General features: G+C 43.7%; 1 protein-coding gene across 1 annotated transcript; it reads right to left on the minus strand.

Annotated features, from left to right (window-relative positions):
• Positions 1-697: 697 nt before the first annotated feature.
• On the minus strand, positions 698-7,395 carry LOC114560570 (gastrula zinc finger protein XlCGF57.1). The gene is made up of 2 exons (XM_028586032.1): positions 7,088-7,395; positions 698-2,078 (listed from the first exon to the last, which is right to left on the minus strand). The coding sequence occupies exons 1-2, from the start codon at positions 7,278-7,280 to the stop codon at positions 943-945; spliced, it is 1,329 nt and encodes a 442-aa protein (XP_028441833.1). The 5' UTR covers positions 7,281-7,395; the 3' UTR covers positions 698-942.
• Positions 7,396-16,082: the final 8,687 nt, after the last annotated feature.

The raw sequence follows: 16,082 nt of genomic DNA on the forward strand, positions 1-16,082 counted from the left end.
ATTATCTCAACTGCCGTAATATATTCATCAAACTTCTAACAATATGAACAGCCGTCTTCATACAGCAATATAACAGTAACAATAACACATGAAGAATTATAAAAAAGAATGGTCACAATTTCAAATAACAGTACTTAACTGAACAGCTACAGCTACAGCTAGAACATGTACATGTGTTATTTTAATACAGGCTGATAACAATAAGGGGAAACCACTGCTGAGTGAACAGAAAAGGCTCCAGGATTAATAAATCCTGCTGTTAGCTCGGTCCGGAGCAGCCTAGCTGCACAGAATAAATCTCCATGGTAACTTAGGTGCCTCTGCTTTTGTGAAACCTTAACTTAACTTTTGTTAAATAGCGCTCTGTTCTTCATATATAACTAACTGAATTAGCTCGATTACATTGTTGTTGATTTCATTTTTTTTTTTTTTTTTTTTTTTTTTTTTTTTTTTTTTAGTTCTTCTAGGCTGCATTACATTGTTTTTTTAATTCTCAGTCCACACTAAAACTCCAAACGATTTCCTGAGCTGAATTGGACAGATCCTGACTCTTAAGTCTTATTTTCAATTTAGTTACTAGATTTTGGTCTAAACAATGCTTCACTCATCAAATACATGGCCTGTTTATGTGGGATATATATATATATATATATATATATATATATATATATATATTTTACTGAAGGGTAATGTTACATTTGGTAGGGCTGTCCTCGACTAACACGATTTGTGTCGACCAGTGGGTGGCGCGGAGTTATAATGGGGGAGGGGGTGGGGATAATCCCAATTATTTTGGTCAATGTTGACATCACGATTATTTAATATGATTAATCACATTACAGTAAAAATAATAAGCTGTAAATTACATTTATTTACCACTTAATCCAATTTGTGGCAGACAGTGAGACATTCAAGGTGGGCCATTTCTCAGTCGTGGTTTTATTAACTGCTGCTGCTCTTAGTAACACACTTATGGTTTTTCACACGCGACTGTCTAGTGAATGTTCTCCCACAGGCACGGCAACTGAAGGGCGTGTCCTGTGTGTGGAGCGTCATGTGTTGTGTCAGGTGTACTTTCTGTGTAAATTTTTTATCACAAACTGAGCAGCTGAAAGGTTTCTCTCCTGTATGGATCCTCATGTGTATTAACAATGACCGACTCAGAGTAAATCTCGTGTTACACAGCGAGCAGCTGTAAGGCTTCTCTCCCGTATGAACTCTCATGTGTCTAGACAGAATTCCGCTCCGGTTGAACCGTTTGGGACACAGAGAGCAGCCGTACGGCTTCTCTCCTGTGTGGATTCTCATGTGTGCGCGCAAACCTGTGCTCTGTGTGAATCCTTTACCGCAAATGGAGCAGCTGAAGGGTTTCTCTCCGTTGTGAATTCGGATATGTCTCACAGCATCTCCTTTATTGCTAAACTCTTTCTTACAGTCTGAACATCTGAAGCTTTTCAGCCCTGAACAAGTGGTCTTGTCTGCGACTACACGTGCAAGCTGTTTGGATCTTTGAACACAAGCTGAGCAAACAAACGGTTTCTGTCCAGGACGACTTTTTCTGTGCTTGGATTTAAAGGTTTTACCACACTGACAGCAGCTAAAAGACTTCTTGCCAATGTTACGTCCTTTACCAACTTCAGGAACGCCCTTGTTTCTTCGTGTTTTTAAATCTGACCGAGGTTTCCCTGACTCCTTCCAGTCATCATCACTGTTTGCAGCCTCAGGCTCAGAAAAGTCTGCTACACCTTTCTGGGTCTCCTTTAATTTTACAGTGTCAGCTTGATCGGAATGGTCTGGAGTCTCATCATTAGCTGGTTGTAAAGAACTATCTGGATCGCCTCCGCGCTCCTCTGCATCGCTCTCTATTTCCATTGGTTGAGCTGAGCGGCTGGCTTGAGGCTTTGCCTTTTTGTTCACTCCAATTGGCCTTTGATGAAGGTGTGAGGACTCTTCATCATCTTCCCTCTTCTTGGGGGCCGGTCCTTGAAGATGCTTGCCCTTCCGACTTCTCCAGAGCCGCCCCTGTTCCTCTCCAGTGTGCGGGGGTTCTGGGTCCTGCTGTGAATCTGCAGATAATACTGAAATAACAAAACACATTGTGGAGAAAAAAATAAATTATATGATCAACTCAGCTCCAAACACATCAAGTACAGCATGAATGCAGCAAAGTGTACAGGGTTCGTACACCTTTTCCCAGGTCAAATTCAAGCACTTTTCAAGCACTTTCAAGGTCCATTTTAAAGCTTTTTCCAGCACCTTAAGTGCTGGAAAAGAACTAAACTCGACTAAAGAAATTCTTAGTTGACTAACACTTATAGGATTTTGTCGACTAATCGATTAGTTGATTTAATGTTAAAAAATAATTTAACAGAGCTGTGCGCTTTGAGAGGTGGTTAAGACTAGAAAAGCACAATATAAATGTAGTTAATTAACCATCTGTAAAACTGAGTTTCTCCACAATTAATCCTGCAAAAGCACCACTTTAAATCTTGTATTTACCATAAATGTGCTCAGAAGTTTCTTGGAAATGAGTAATTAAGCATGATGACTTATCAACTAAAGAAATCTTAGTCGACTAAGACCAAAACGACCGATTAGTCGACTAATCGACTAAGAGGTGGCAGCCCTACACCTTACACCACCAATCAATAGTCAAAATTGTTATTTAGTGTTTTTAATCACATTAAGAGATAATGCTATAAACAGCCAAACTTGTGTTTTAGTATTATGTTTGTTCTCAATACAATAAGTAAGATGCTGAAAATGATAGTTGTCAGCTAACTATGTTGCTGTATAAATCCTGAATTATCACCTTTAAAATGTTTAATCTCTTCATGGTTCATAACATAGGCTAACATACAGTAAGACAGCTATGCTGACGCACTAAGGCAAAAGGTCGTAACGTCTATTTTAGGCGAAAATGATTTATTGTCATTTTTAGGACAATAAACAAAAGTTTTATCATGTAAACAAACAAGTTTCAATTTGGTTGTTTTTGGGGGGAACTAAGCTGATGTTTTTGCCGTAACTTCAAAAAGCCAAGGGGAAACTGGGGTAGAAGCCCGTAACGTCAGATACTGCTTTATGCCTTCGTTTCACGCTGAAACGAACACTTGAATTACGGTGCGCTGCCCTGATGTTATGGCACGCTGCCTCGTTCTGACCGACCATTAAAGTGAACTGTACTGCCACGCTGGAGTTACGGTGTTATGATGTATTATGCAATTAATCCTAATCAGATCCTTGCAAAAATCACACTATAAATCAATCAAAAAAAAAATGTTTTCAATGAAAATGATCATTCTCTTTAATATCGAGAATCATATCGCAATATCAGTCAAAAATAATCGCAATTAGATAGTTTCCTCATATCGTGCAGCCCTAGTCACAATGCAACAAAGATCAGAGGTGCACATCCAAGCGCAAACAATAAAGTGCAGAGCCTTCGCAATTGAATTATTTTCATGACAGAAAATTTCATCAAATGAAGCTGCTACACTGAACATGGAAGCCGTTTGGGCATGATGCTACACTGGAGCGGAGCAGAGGAGAGACCACCCAAGTGAAGGCAACGTTGTTTTATCGCTTAGGGGTGGAACAATTCCAAATGTTGCTGTGCAATTTATTGGCTCAGAAATAATTGCGATTAACAATATAATTGTCTCTTTCAGTCAAATTCAAAAATATGTATTTATTGATTCCTTTTTTAAACAAATTGAAGTGATTGTGAATGAATCCCAGGATATATCTTTTGTTATATATCACTGTCATGTGACCCAGATAATGTAATAACACAAAAACCCAGCCTATGAAGTAAACCAGGCCTCTTTATTATCATAAAACATTTTCTAACTGTATCCCCCCTTGTCATTTTGGATGCTTTGAACATTTTTAGTGTCAAGTGTCATAATTAACACTTGAAATAAAAATAAAAATATGTAGTCCAACCAATAATCACTTATACAGGGTTGAACACCAAGGTTTTTTTCCCCACTTGTCCGGTCGGGCAAAAAAAAAAAAAAAACATACTTGCCCGAAGTAAATTTTTACTGACCTGTAAAGATTTGTTATTCTTTTGAGGAAAAAAGGTGAAAAAACAATGTCAAACTTTGAGATAAAAGTGTCAATGAAGTGTAGAAAATGCCAAAAAGCATAACAAATGTAAACAAATGACAATAAAAAAAGTCAAACATTAGAACCAAAAGAAAAATGGTGGGCCGCCACTACAAAATCAACAGAGGAAACACTGGAGCTACTCTGAAAAGTTGAAAAGCCGGTTTTCAGCCAACGACTCTGCAACACTGTTGAGAGGCCTTCAAGACATCACCAGCTATAAGAGACCATCCCCCACTGCTGAGGCGAATGTCGCGTTCTTTTTGTCCACTGAAGTCAATTTACGAGTCGTTTTCCGGAGTTACAAACCAGAAGTTGCAAAAAGAACGCCACCGAGGACGTATATACGACTCGTCAAGTAATCTGAACTCAGAGGACCCCAAGTTCACTTTCAAAGATGGCTACGTCGTGCATCACACGTAGTAAACATTGTGGTTTTCTACAATTTTAAGCACTTTTGTCTTTGTTGTAACCAAATGAAAAAGTCGTACACATAGCGCTGTATACTGCTACCTATAGGCATGTCGCTACAGTCTTAGGAGTTAAATATCGCCTGATTAGTTATTTTGGAGCTTGTGCAGCTGAAATTGGCTAGAGACTCTGACTGCTCTGGCTCTGAATGCTCTGACGTCATGCACACGTGGGCAACGATAACCTCCACGAGATCAAGGCAGCCGCAGTTCTGAGATGCAGGCGGAGCAGTTGCTTTTCACCGATTGCAAGACCCAGGGCATGCTGGGAAACGCCGGCCTCCCGGCTGATTGGTTCAGAATCGACTCAACATGATGACGTTTTATTTAAACTTTTTATTGATTTTGATTTGGAGGGATTTTAACTGCTATTTGTCGGATTTAAATGCTTATTCTGTACCAACCACGTGTGGCTGATGGTGACGTTTAGAAGTCAGAGAGACTAAATCTGTTCAGATTACAGATCATCTGCATTCTGTTGTTAATTAAAATCAGCAACAGATCGCATGTAGAGCATTTTGACAGCTACTCTGTCATAAAATGGACAAATCCTCTTCCAACCTGTAGGGGGACCGACGCGGGAAAAGTTCTTCAGTGTTGCTATAAAGGTCCAATATGTAATATTTGTACTTTAATAAATCCAAAAATGACATCAATGCTTCATCAGATATTAAGGAAACATGTTAAACTGAAATACTATCTTTTTTGACAACAATGCTAATGTCAGTATTTTTTCTTTTTGAAATTTACATTCCGTGACGGAATTTACGTTTATGTTTTGATCTGTGTGTTGTTATCAACGACCCAGTTTGACAGCCAGGCCGGGTTGCCAGATATACCTGTAAAAACGTAAACCCAGCGCGCTACAGCTGTAACGGTAGTACAGCCATGAAAGCAGCAAACAAACGAACAGGATCAACAGAGATAGATTCTACATGACATAAAAAAAGAAAACAGCATGTTTCTAACAGTTGCGTGACCAGAGAACAACCCCCTGGTAAATATTGGAGATGTATTTGAAAGATGGAGACAGCTTAGAGCCCACAAGGACGCAGAGTTGGCTTATTTTCTCCTGAACAGGTAAGCATTAGCTTCAGGCTAATTTATCACAGCTACTAGGGATGGGCATTTTTTGTCATTTCAACATGTGTGTACTCACATTGAATTATATAGCTAGAGTACCAGAGTTGGTTACTCGCAAAAACAATTGAGACAGCCAGTAAAGTGATCCCGACTGGTCCTGGCTAACGCCGCCATGCTAACCCTGCTAACTGTTAACGTTACCGGGAGGACCAGGCAAGCAGCCCATGGCTGTTTACAACGTGTAGTTCAGCAGCTGGAGCCGACAACGGTGAGTTATTTTAAGCCACGAGAGGGGGGCTGTAAATCGGAAAGAGAGGACCGTGAGTTTGCAGTGTGTTTAGCAATTGTTGCCGTAATTGTAAGCCAATGAAGTGTGTTCCGTCGGCAAGGTAGTGGTATTTTTAGCGTTTCATATTGTAATTCTAAGCCGAGGAAGTGTGCCTGACTGGCGTGTGGAGAGGACAGTGAGGTTGTTGTGTTTTTAGCGGTTCATACTGTAATTTTAAGCCGAAAAAGTGTGTCTGTCAGTTGGTTACAGAGCTCCACGTGAGCACGGGCTTTTATGACTGTCAATATAGCCAGCATCTAACGTTAGCTACTGGGCTGTGCTGTGGAGTAATGTCTGGCTATGTGAGACTAGCATCTACCGTTAGCTACTCGGCTGTGCTGTGGAGTAATGTCTGGCTATGTGAGACTAGCATCTAACGTTAGCTACTCCGCTGTGCTGTGGAGTAATGTCTGGCTATGTGAGACTAGCATCTAACGTTAGCTACTCGGCTGTGCTGTGGAGTAACGTCTGGCTATGTGAGACTAGCATCTACCGTTAGCTACTCGGCTGTGCTGTGGAGTAACGTCTGGCTATGTGAGACTAGCATCTACCGTTAGCTACTCGGCTGTGCTGTGGAGTAATGTCTGGCTATGTGAGAAAAGCGTCTGGCAACATTGTTGTGAATGCTGCGGTCTCAGCCTGGCAACCCCCGTGAACTTCGAGTCTGGGCAGGAGGGGGCGGGGGAAACGACTCTCCAGTATTTTGAATTGGTAGTGCAGTAACTATTTTAACCGCTAGCTGCTAGTATTACACACAATATTACATATTGCACCTTTAAGTCCAGTACTTGAGTAAATGTACTTAGTTAGCAACATTACACCACTGCAATTCCGTACATGAATGCATTCATTAGTTACATTTTGTTCTACAAAAAGGTAGGAAAGCATTGTTTAAGTCCAGCATGTTGTTGCCAAAAGAATGATCCCAATTCATTCCACAAAGTAAAGCATTCAACTTACTGATTAAACACGTGGTATCGGTTCGGTGCTCGGTATACCCAAAGCACTGGTCGCTGTATCGAGACTGAAAAGTTTTTCCATAAATGACACAAGAATAAACTAAGGTATGAATATCGGGGGTTTAAATACTAACCTGCTCTGTTTAATCGAAGCTCAGGCTTTAACACAGCGTCCAGGAGTTTGCGTTGCCGCTCGTTCTTCTGCTTTGAACGAAACAGTTCCTCCTCGTACTCTGCTATGGTTCTCTCAAACAGCCCGAATATCTCTTCAGCAGCCGCTACTAGACGCTCCTGCACCGCCACTCTCAACACTTCTGCTTTAGGCATGTTTAAATTGTGAAATAGACACCGTCGTGCTATCTAATGTGCTAACTACGTCCACAGCTAAAGCCACGCTTCAGTGTTCTGCCAGCATGCAGCAGCAACATAGACCCGGCAGCAACACAGGGCAACTTCCGGCAGTGTGCAATTTAGGGCGGTCCTCAATGTATGCACAGTGATGGAAGAAGTTTTCTGATCCTTTACTTAAGAAAAAGTACCAACACCACACTGTAAAATACTCTGTTACAAGTAAAAGTCCTGCCAGAAAAATGTACTTAAAGTATTAATTAAAATTTAGACAGCTAGCTAGACTATCTGTCCAATCTGAGTTTTCTGTTGCACAACTAAAACTTTTGCAATTTTTTTTTATTTTACCATTATTTTACCAGGGAAAAGAATCACATTGAGATTACAATCTCTATTACAAGTGAGCCCTGGCCAATAAGGCAGCACATAGAGGATACACTTTAACAGACAACAAATAACAGACAGACAGGGATGTCCAGTACTTAGCCTAAATGCTACCTGGTGAATGCAGAACCATTTATTTATAGTGACATGAAGTTTAAAAAAGCTTTGCAGCAACAAGGTTTAAAGATACCGATGGAAACATTACAACAAATAAACTAATAAAGGGAGTGGGTGAAAACAAATATGAGTTTCAGTCATTTATTGAAACATTGTTGAGACCACCATCTACGATATGTCACCATATTAGAGCTCCAATATAAAGTATAGTATATTTTCTTTAGTCTGAAATGTCTTAACCTTTGTGTTTTCTTCCTGTCGACATGAACTTGTTGTCTTTGCGGGTCAAAATTGAAAATGAACTTTTTTGGCGTTTCTTTCAAGGCTTTTGGCGCTTTTTTAAACGTTTTTTTTTTTATTATTCATTGTCAATAAAACTAAATTATATGAAATTATACCTAATTTTTTTTGTTTAAAAAGGCATACATTATGAATAATTATTACTAATAGTTAAGATCAGAGGCTGTTGAGTGGATCACAGACTGGTATATGTCAAAGTTTAGTCAGGGTACTGTTTTGAAACCATTTAAACACCCAAAAGTCAATGGAAGTAATCATTCATTTTACCTATGAAGAATGTTGTATGGGTTCCAAACCATACAATGTCATCCATGTTATTTTTGGGCCATTTGGTTGAAAGAAACCCATATTACACATATACAAAACTTTGAAAACGGGTCAAATTTGACCCGAGGACAACACAAGGGTTAAAAAACATCTATACAAGTAATCTAAAGTGACTAGGCCCTAACATTTAAGAAAAGACAGCAGGGAACAATGTCCACTGTTCTTCTGTAGTTGAGGCTGGGACAAGTGTTGTGGACATTTCCTTCATTGAGGACAAAATTGAACATCTGTTTGCAATGGCCTATCTGTACCACACGGGGGAGCCTTCACTTAGAAGTAAAAGAGTCCGAGCAATGCTGCAGACGACCACACAGTTGATCTGAGAGCAGCTCTTTGTTCTGTATGCCGTCATGATTGAGATGAAGACTTCAGAGGACAGACAGAGGAGGAAGATGGGGACTCCAGATCCTGGATCAGTGTCCTTGCTGTCTGTGCTGACGATGCCGGCAGCAGAGAGGCCTGTGAGGAGGTGTTGGGAGGAGGGAGGGGGAGGACGAGGTGGAGGAGGGAGACCAGTAACAGCAGGTTGAAGACGATGGAGATGATGAAGATGAAGTGAAGGAGCCAGAGAGACAATGAGTCCAGGCGACGTTTGGACGGACCTGCAGGTGGACACAGATGAGGAAGTCTTTATCATAACATCTATAAAGTATACATTGAACATTAAAAACATTAATAATTCAAATAGTTTCATTTATTTTAACAAGCCAGTGTTATAGCCAGGATTTTATTATATATCATATTAAAATATATTATAGTATGTTTCATTTATTTGGTTTCAACCAGATCATTTTACACTTGTATTTATCATCAGCTCATAATGTTCAAATTCACTGATGTGCTAAAAATAAGCTTCTTAAATTCTGACTAAATAAACTGTATGCTTAAGGTCACTTAGAGTATCGAGCCTACTGCCAACTATTTTGATAATCCCTTAATCGGTTTGAAAAAGAAACTTCTCTGATTCCAGCTTGTTAAATGTGAATGTTGTAGTTTCTTCTCTCCTCTGGGACAGGAAACTGAATATATTTAACTTGTGGACAAAACGAGACATTTGAGGACGTCATCCTGGGCTTTGGGAAACACTGGTCCACATTTTTACCCAATTTCTGACATTTTAGAGACTAAACAACTAATTGATTAATCAAGAAAATAATCGACAGCTTAATCAATAACAAAAGTAATCGTTAGTTGCAGCCCTTCCCTAGAGTACATGAATCGGCAAAAAGGAGCTGCAGCACCTCGCCCGGAAAAGAGAAACTGGGCCCCCCTTCTGGGGTTAGACATGGGAAGAGAGCTCAGTGGGAACGTCTGGTACCAATGGGGCTCAGTTGGGCACAGCCCGAGAACAGCATGACAGGGCCGCTCCGTGGGCCCACCACTTGCAAGGATAGGCATTAGGGTCGGATGCATTGAGAGCTGCACTCGGGCAGGATACACAGGGCTTGGCTCAGGCCGTGTTCAGCAAGGGGGAGAACTGCGGACCCCAACCCTAAGTTCAGCTCCTGTGGTTCTTTAGTTTCTGAAACTATTTGGTCTAAAACCAGAACGTGTTCCTTTTTCTCTGGGGTTTTTCCACCTGTATGATTGTTGAGTGCTCTATACACCAGACTCCATTTAAACAGAATGAAACTGAGTTGTCTTACTGTTGCTGTCCTCAGAGCTGGTAGACTCACAGTGAAGAAACACACAAGTAAATGTGAACAGCTGATCAGACTTCCTGAAAACAAAAAAACAAAAACTAAACACAACCAATTAATAAGAGCATCTAGAATGGGAAGTCTTACCTGAGTCTGTGATGTTACCTGAGTCTGTGCTGTTACCAGTCTGTGCTGAGCCTGTGATGTTACCTAAGTCTGTGCTGTCACCTGAGTCTGTGCTGTTACCTGAGTCTGTGATGTTACCTGAGTCTGTGATGTTACCTGAGTCTGTGCTGTTACCAGTCTGTGCTGTTACCTGAGTCTGTGCTGTTACCTGAGTCTGTGCTGTTACCTGAGTCTGTGCTGTTACCAGTCTGTGCTGTTACCTGAGTCTGTGCTGTTACCTGTGTCTGTGCTGTTACCTGAGTCTGTGCTGTTACCTGAGTCTGTGCTGTTACCAGTCTGTGCTGTTACCTGAGTCTGTGCTGTTACCTGAGTCTGTGCTGTTACCTGAGTCTGTGCTGTTACCAGTCTGTGCTGTTACTGAGTCTGTCTGTGCTGTTACCTGCTGTTACCTGTGCTGTTACCTGAGTCTGTGCTGTTACCTGAGTCTGTGCTGTTACCTGAGTCTGTGATGTTACCTGAGTCTGTGCTGTTACCAGTCTGTGCTGTTACCTGAGTCTGTGCTGTTACCTGAGTCTGTGCTGTTACCTGAGTGTGTGCTGTTACCAGTCTGTGCTGTTACCAGTCTGTGCTGTTACCTGAGTCTGTGCTGTTACCTGAGTCTGTGCTGTTACCTGAGTCTGTGCTGTTACCAGTCTGTGCTGTTACCTGAGTCTGTGCTGTTACCTGAGTCTGTGCTGTTACCTGAGTCTGTGCTGTGTGCTGTTACCTGAGTCTGTGCTGTTACCTGAGTCTGTGCTGTTACCTGAGTCTGTGCTGTTACCTGAGTCTGTGCTGTTACCTGAGTCTGTGCTGTTACCAGTCTGTGCTGTTACCTGAGTCTGTGCTGTTACCTGAGTCTGTGCTGTTACCAGTCTGTGCTGTTACCTGAGTCTGTGCTGTTACCTGAGTCTGTGCTGTTACCAGTCTGTGCTGTTACCTGAGTCTGTGCTGTTACCTGAGTCTGTGCTGTTACCTGAGTCTGTGCTGTTACCTGAGTCTGTGCTGTTACCAGTCTGTGCTGTTACCTGAGTCTGTGCTGTTACCTGAGTCTGTGCTGTTACTAGTCTGTGCTGTTACTAGTCTGTGCTGTTACCTGAGTCTGTGCTGTTACCTGAGTCTGTGCTGTTACCTGAGTCTGTGCTGTTACCTGAGTCTGTGCTGTTACCTGAGTCTGTGCTGTTACCTGAGTCTGTGCTGTTACCAGTCTGTGCTGTTACCAGTCTGTGCTGTTACCTGAGTCTGTGAGTCTGTGCTGTTACCTGAGTCTGTGCTGTTACCTGAGTCTGTGCTGTTACCTGAGTCTGTGCTGTTACCTGAGTCTGTGCTGTTACCAGTCTGTGCTGTTACCTGAGTCTGTGCTGTTACCTGAGTCTGTGCTGTTACCTGAGTCTGTCTGTTGTGCTGTTACCTGAGTCTGTGCTGTTACCTGAGTCTGTGCTGTTACCTGAGTCTGTGCTGTTACCTGAGTCTGTGCTGTTACCTGAGTCTGTGCTGTTACCTGAGTCTGTGATGTTACCTGAGTCTGTGCTGTTACCTGAGTCTGTGCTGTTACCTGAGTCTGTGCTGTTACCTGAGTCTGTGCTGTTACCAGTCTGTGCTGTTACCTGTGTCTGTGCTGTTACCTGAGTCTGTGCTGTTACCTGAGTCTGTGCTGTTACCTGAGTCTGTGCTGTTACCTGAGTCTGTGCTGTTACCTGAGTCTGTGCTGTTGCTGTTACCTGAGTCTGTTGTCTGTGCTGTTACCTGAGTCTGTGCTGTTACCTGAGTCTGTGCTGTTACCTGAGTCTGTGCTGTTACCTGAGTCTGTGCTGTTACCTGAGTCTGTGCTGTTACCAGTCTGTGCTGTTACCAGTCTGTGCTGTTACCAGTCTGTGCTGTTACCTGAGTCTGTGCTGTTACCTGAGTCTGTGCTGTTACCTGAGTCTGTGCTGTTACCTGAGTCTGTGCTGTTACCTGAGTCTGTGCTGTTAGTCCTGAGTCTGTGCTGTTACCTGTTGAGTCTGTGCTGTTACCTGAGTCTGTGCTGTTACCAGTCTGTGCTGTTACCTGAGTCTGTGCTGTTACCTGAGTCTGTGCTGTTACCTGAGTCTGTGCTGTTACCTGAGTCTGTGCTGTTACCTGAGTCTGTGCTGTTACCTGAGTCTGTGCTGTTACCTGAGTCTGTGCTGTTACCTGATCTGAGTCTGTGCTGTTACCTGAGTCTGTGCTGTTACCAGTCTGTGCTGTTACCTGAGTCTGTGCTGTTACCTGAGTCTGTTACCTGAGTCTGTGCTGTTACCTGAGTCTGTGCTGTTAGTCTGTGTTACCTGAGTGTTAGTCTGTGCTGTTGAGTCTGTGTCTGTGTTACCTGAGTCTGTGCTGTTACCTGAGTCTGTGCTGTTACCTGAGTCTGTGCTGTTACCTGAGTCTGTGCTGTTACCAGTCTGTGCTGTTACCAGTCTGTGCTGTTACCTGAGTCTGTGCTGTTACCAGTCTGTGCTGTTACCTGAGTCTGTGCTGTTACTAGTCTGTGCTGTTACCTGAGTCTGTGCTGTTACCTGAGTCTGTGCTGTTACCAGTCTGTGTCTGCTGTACCTGAGTCTGTGCTGTTACCTGAGTCTGTGCTGTTACCTGAGTCTGTGCTGTTTACCTGAGTCTGTGCTGTTACCTGAGTCTGTGCTGTTACCCAGTCTGTGCTGTTACCTGAGTCTGTGCTGTTACCTGAGTCTGTGCTGTTACCTGAGTCTGTGCTGTTACCTGAGTCTGTGCTGTTACCAGTCTGTGCTGTTACCTGAGTCTGTGCTGTTACCTGAGTCTGTGCTGTTACCTGAGTCTGTGCTGTTACCTGAGTCTGTTCTGTGCTGTGCTGTTACCTGAGTCTGTGCTGTTGAGTCTGTGCTGTTACCCTGTTACCTGTGCTGTTACCTGAGTCTGTCTGTGCTGTTACCTGAGTCTGTGCTGTTACCTGAGTCTGTGCTGTTACCTGAGTCTGTGCTGTTACCTGAGTCTGTGCTGTTACTAGTCTGTGCTGTTACCTGAGCCTGTGCTGTTACCAGTCTGTGCTGTTACCTGAGTCTGTGCTGTTAGTCCTGTTACCTGTGCTGTTACCTGAGTCTGTGCTGTTACCAGTCTGTGCTGTTGTCTGTGCTGTTACCAGTCTGTGCTGTTACCTGAGTCTGTGCTGTTACCTGAGTCTGTGCTGTTACCAGTCTGTGCTGTTACCTGAGTCTGTGCTGTTACCTGAGTCTGTGCTGTTACCTGAGTCTGTGCTGTTACCTGTGCTGTTACCTGAGTCTGTGCTGTTACCTGAGTCTGTGCTGTTAGTCTGTGCTGTTACCAGTCTGTGCTGTTACCTGAGTCTGTGCTGTTAGTCTGTGCTGAGTCTGTGCTGTTTAGTCCTGAGTCTGTGCTGTTACCTGTTAGTCTGTGTCTGTGTTACCTGAGTCTGTGCTGTTACCTGAGTCTGTGCTGTTACCTGAGTCTGTGCTGTTACCTGAGTCTGTGTGTTACCTGTCTTACCTGAGTCTGTGAGTCTGTGCTGTTACCTGAGTCTGTGCTGTTACCTGAGTCTGTGCTGTTACTAGTCTGTGCTGTTACCTGAGTCTGTGCTGTTACCTGAGTCTGTGCTGTTACCAGTCTGTGCTGTTACCTGAGTCTGTGCTGTTACTGAGTCTGTGCTGTTACCAGTCTGTGCTGTTTCCTGAGTCTGTGCTGTTTCCTGAGTCTGTGCTGTTACCTGAGTCTGTGCTGTTACCTGAGTCTGTGCTGTTACCTGAGTCTGTGCTGTTACCTGAGTCTGTGCTGTTACCTGAGTCTGTGATGTCTGTGCTGTTACCTGAGTCTGTGCTGTTACCTGAGTCTGTGCTGTTACCTGAGTCTGTGCTGTTACCCTGAGTCTGTGCTGTTACCCTGAGTCTGTGTGCTGTTTAGTCCTGAGTCTGTGCTGTTACCTGAGTCTGTGCTGTTACCTGAGTCTGTGCTGTTACCAGTCTGTGCTGTTACCTGAGTCTGTGCTGTTACCTGAGTCTGTGCTGTTACCTGAGTCTGTGCTGTTACCTGAGTCTGTGCTGTTACCTGAGTCTGTGCTGTTACCTGAGTCTGTGCTGTTACCTGAGTCTGGGTCTGTGCTGTTACTGGGTCTGTGCTGTTACCTGAGTCTGTGCTGTTGTCTGTTACCTGAGTCTGTGCTGTTTAGTCCAGTCTGTGCTGTTTAGTCTGTGCTGTTACCTGAGTCTGTGCTGTTACCTGAGTCTGTGCTGTTACCTGAGTCTGTGCTGTTACCTGACTCTGTGCAGTCTGTGCTGTTACCAGTCTGTGCTGTTACTAGTCTGTGCTGTTACCTGAGTCTGTGCTGTTACCTGAGTCTGTGCTGTTACCAGTCTGTGCTGTTACCTGAGTCTGTGCTGTTACCTGAGTCTGTGCTGTTACCTGTTACCTGTCTGTGCTGTTACCTGAGTCTGTGCTGTTACCTGAGTCTGTGCTGTTACCAGTCTGTGCTGTTACCAGTCTGTGCTGTTACCTGAGTCTGTGCTGTTACCTGAGTCTGTGCTGTTACCAGTCTGTGCTGTTTGAGTCCTGTTACCTGAGTCTGTGCTGTTACCTGAGTCTGTGCTGTTACCTAGTCTGTGCTGTTACCTGAGTCTGTGTCTGTTGTCTGTGCTGTTACCTGAGTCTGTGCTGTTACCTGAGTCTGTGCTGTTACCTGAGTCTGTGCTGTTACCAGTCTGTGCTGTTACCTGAGTCTGTGCTGTTACCAGTCTGTGCTGTTACTAGTCTGTGCTGTTAGTCTGTGCTGTTAGTCCTGTTACCTGAGTCTGTGCTGTTACCTGAGTCTGTGCTGTTTAGTCCTGTTACCAGTCTGTGCTGTTACCTGAGTCTGTGCTGTTACCTGAGTCTGTGCTGTTACCTGAGTCTGTGCTGTTACCTGAGTCTGTGCTGTTACCAGTCTGTGCTGTTACCAGTCTGTGCTGTTACCAGTCTGTGCTGTTACCTGAGTCTGTGCTGTTACCTGAGTCTGTGCTGTTACCTGAGTCTGTGCTGTTACCTGAGTCTGTGCTGTTACCTAGTCTGTGCTGTTACCTGAGTCTGTGCTGTTACCTGAGTCTGTGCTGTTACCTGAGTCTGTGCTGTTACCTGAGTCTGTGCTGTTACCAGTCTGTGCTGTTTACTGTTGAGTCTGTGCTGTTACCTGAGTCTGTGCTGTTACCTGAGTCTGTGCTGTTACCAGTCTGTGCTGTTACCTGAGTCTGTGCTGTTACCTGAGTCTGTGCTGTTACCTGAGTCTGTGCTGTTACCAGTCTGTGCTGTTACCTGAGTCTGTGCTGTTACTAGTCTGTGCTGTTACCAGTCTGTGCTGTTACCTGAGTCTGTGCTGTTACCTGAGTCTGTGCTGTTACTAGTCTGTGCTGTTACCAGTCTGTGCTGTTACCTGAGTCTGTGCTGTTACCTGAGTCTGTGCTGTTACCTGAGTCTGTGCTGTTACCTGAGTCTGTGCTGTTACCAGTCTGTGCTGTTACCTGAGTCTGTGCTGTTACCTGAGTCTGTGCTGTTACCTGAGTCTGTGCTGTTACCTGAGTCTGTGCTGTTACCAGTCTGTGCTGTTACCTGAGTCTGTGCTGTTACCTGAGTCTGTGCTGTTACCTGAGTCTGTGCTGTTACCTGAGTCTGTGCTGTTACCTGAGTCTGTGCTGTTACCAGTCTGTGCTGTTACCTGAGTCTGTGCTGTTACCTGAGTCTGTGCTGTTACCCTGAGTCTGTGCTGTTACCTAGTCCTGAGTCTGTGCTGTTACCTAGTCTGTGCTGTTACCAGTCTGTGCTGTTACCTGAGTCTGTGAGTCTGTGCTGTTACCTGAGTCTGTGCTGTTACCTG

The sequence above is a fragment of the Perca flavescens genome, chromosome 8 (assembly GCF_004354835.1).
Source record: "Perca flavescens isolate YP-PL-M2 chromosome 8, PFLA_1.0, whole genome shotgun sequence".
Lineage (NCBI taxonomy): Eukaryota > Metazoa > Chordata > Actinopteri > Perciformes > Percidae > Perca > Perca flavescens.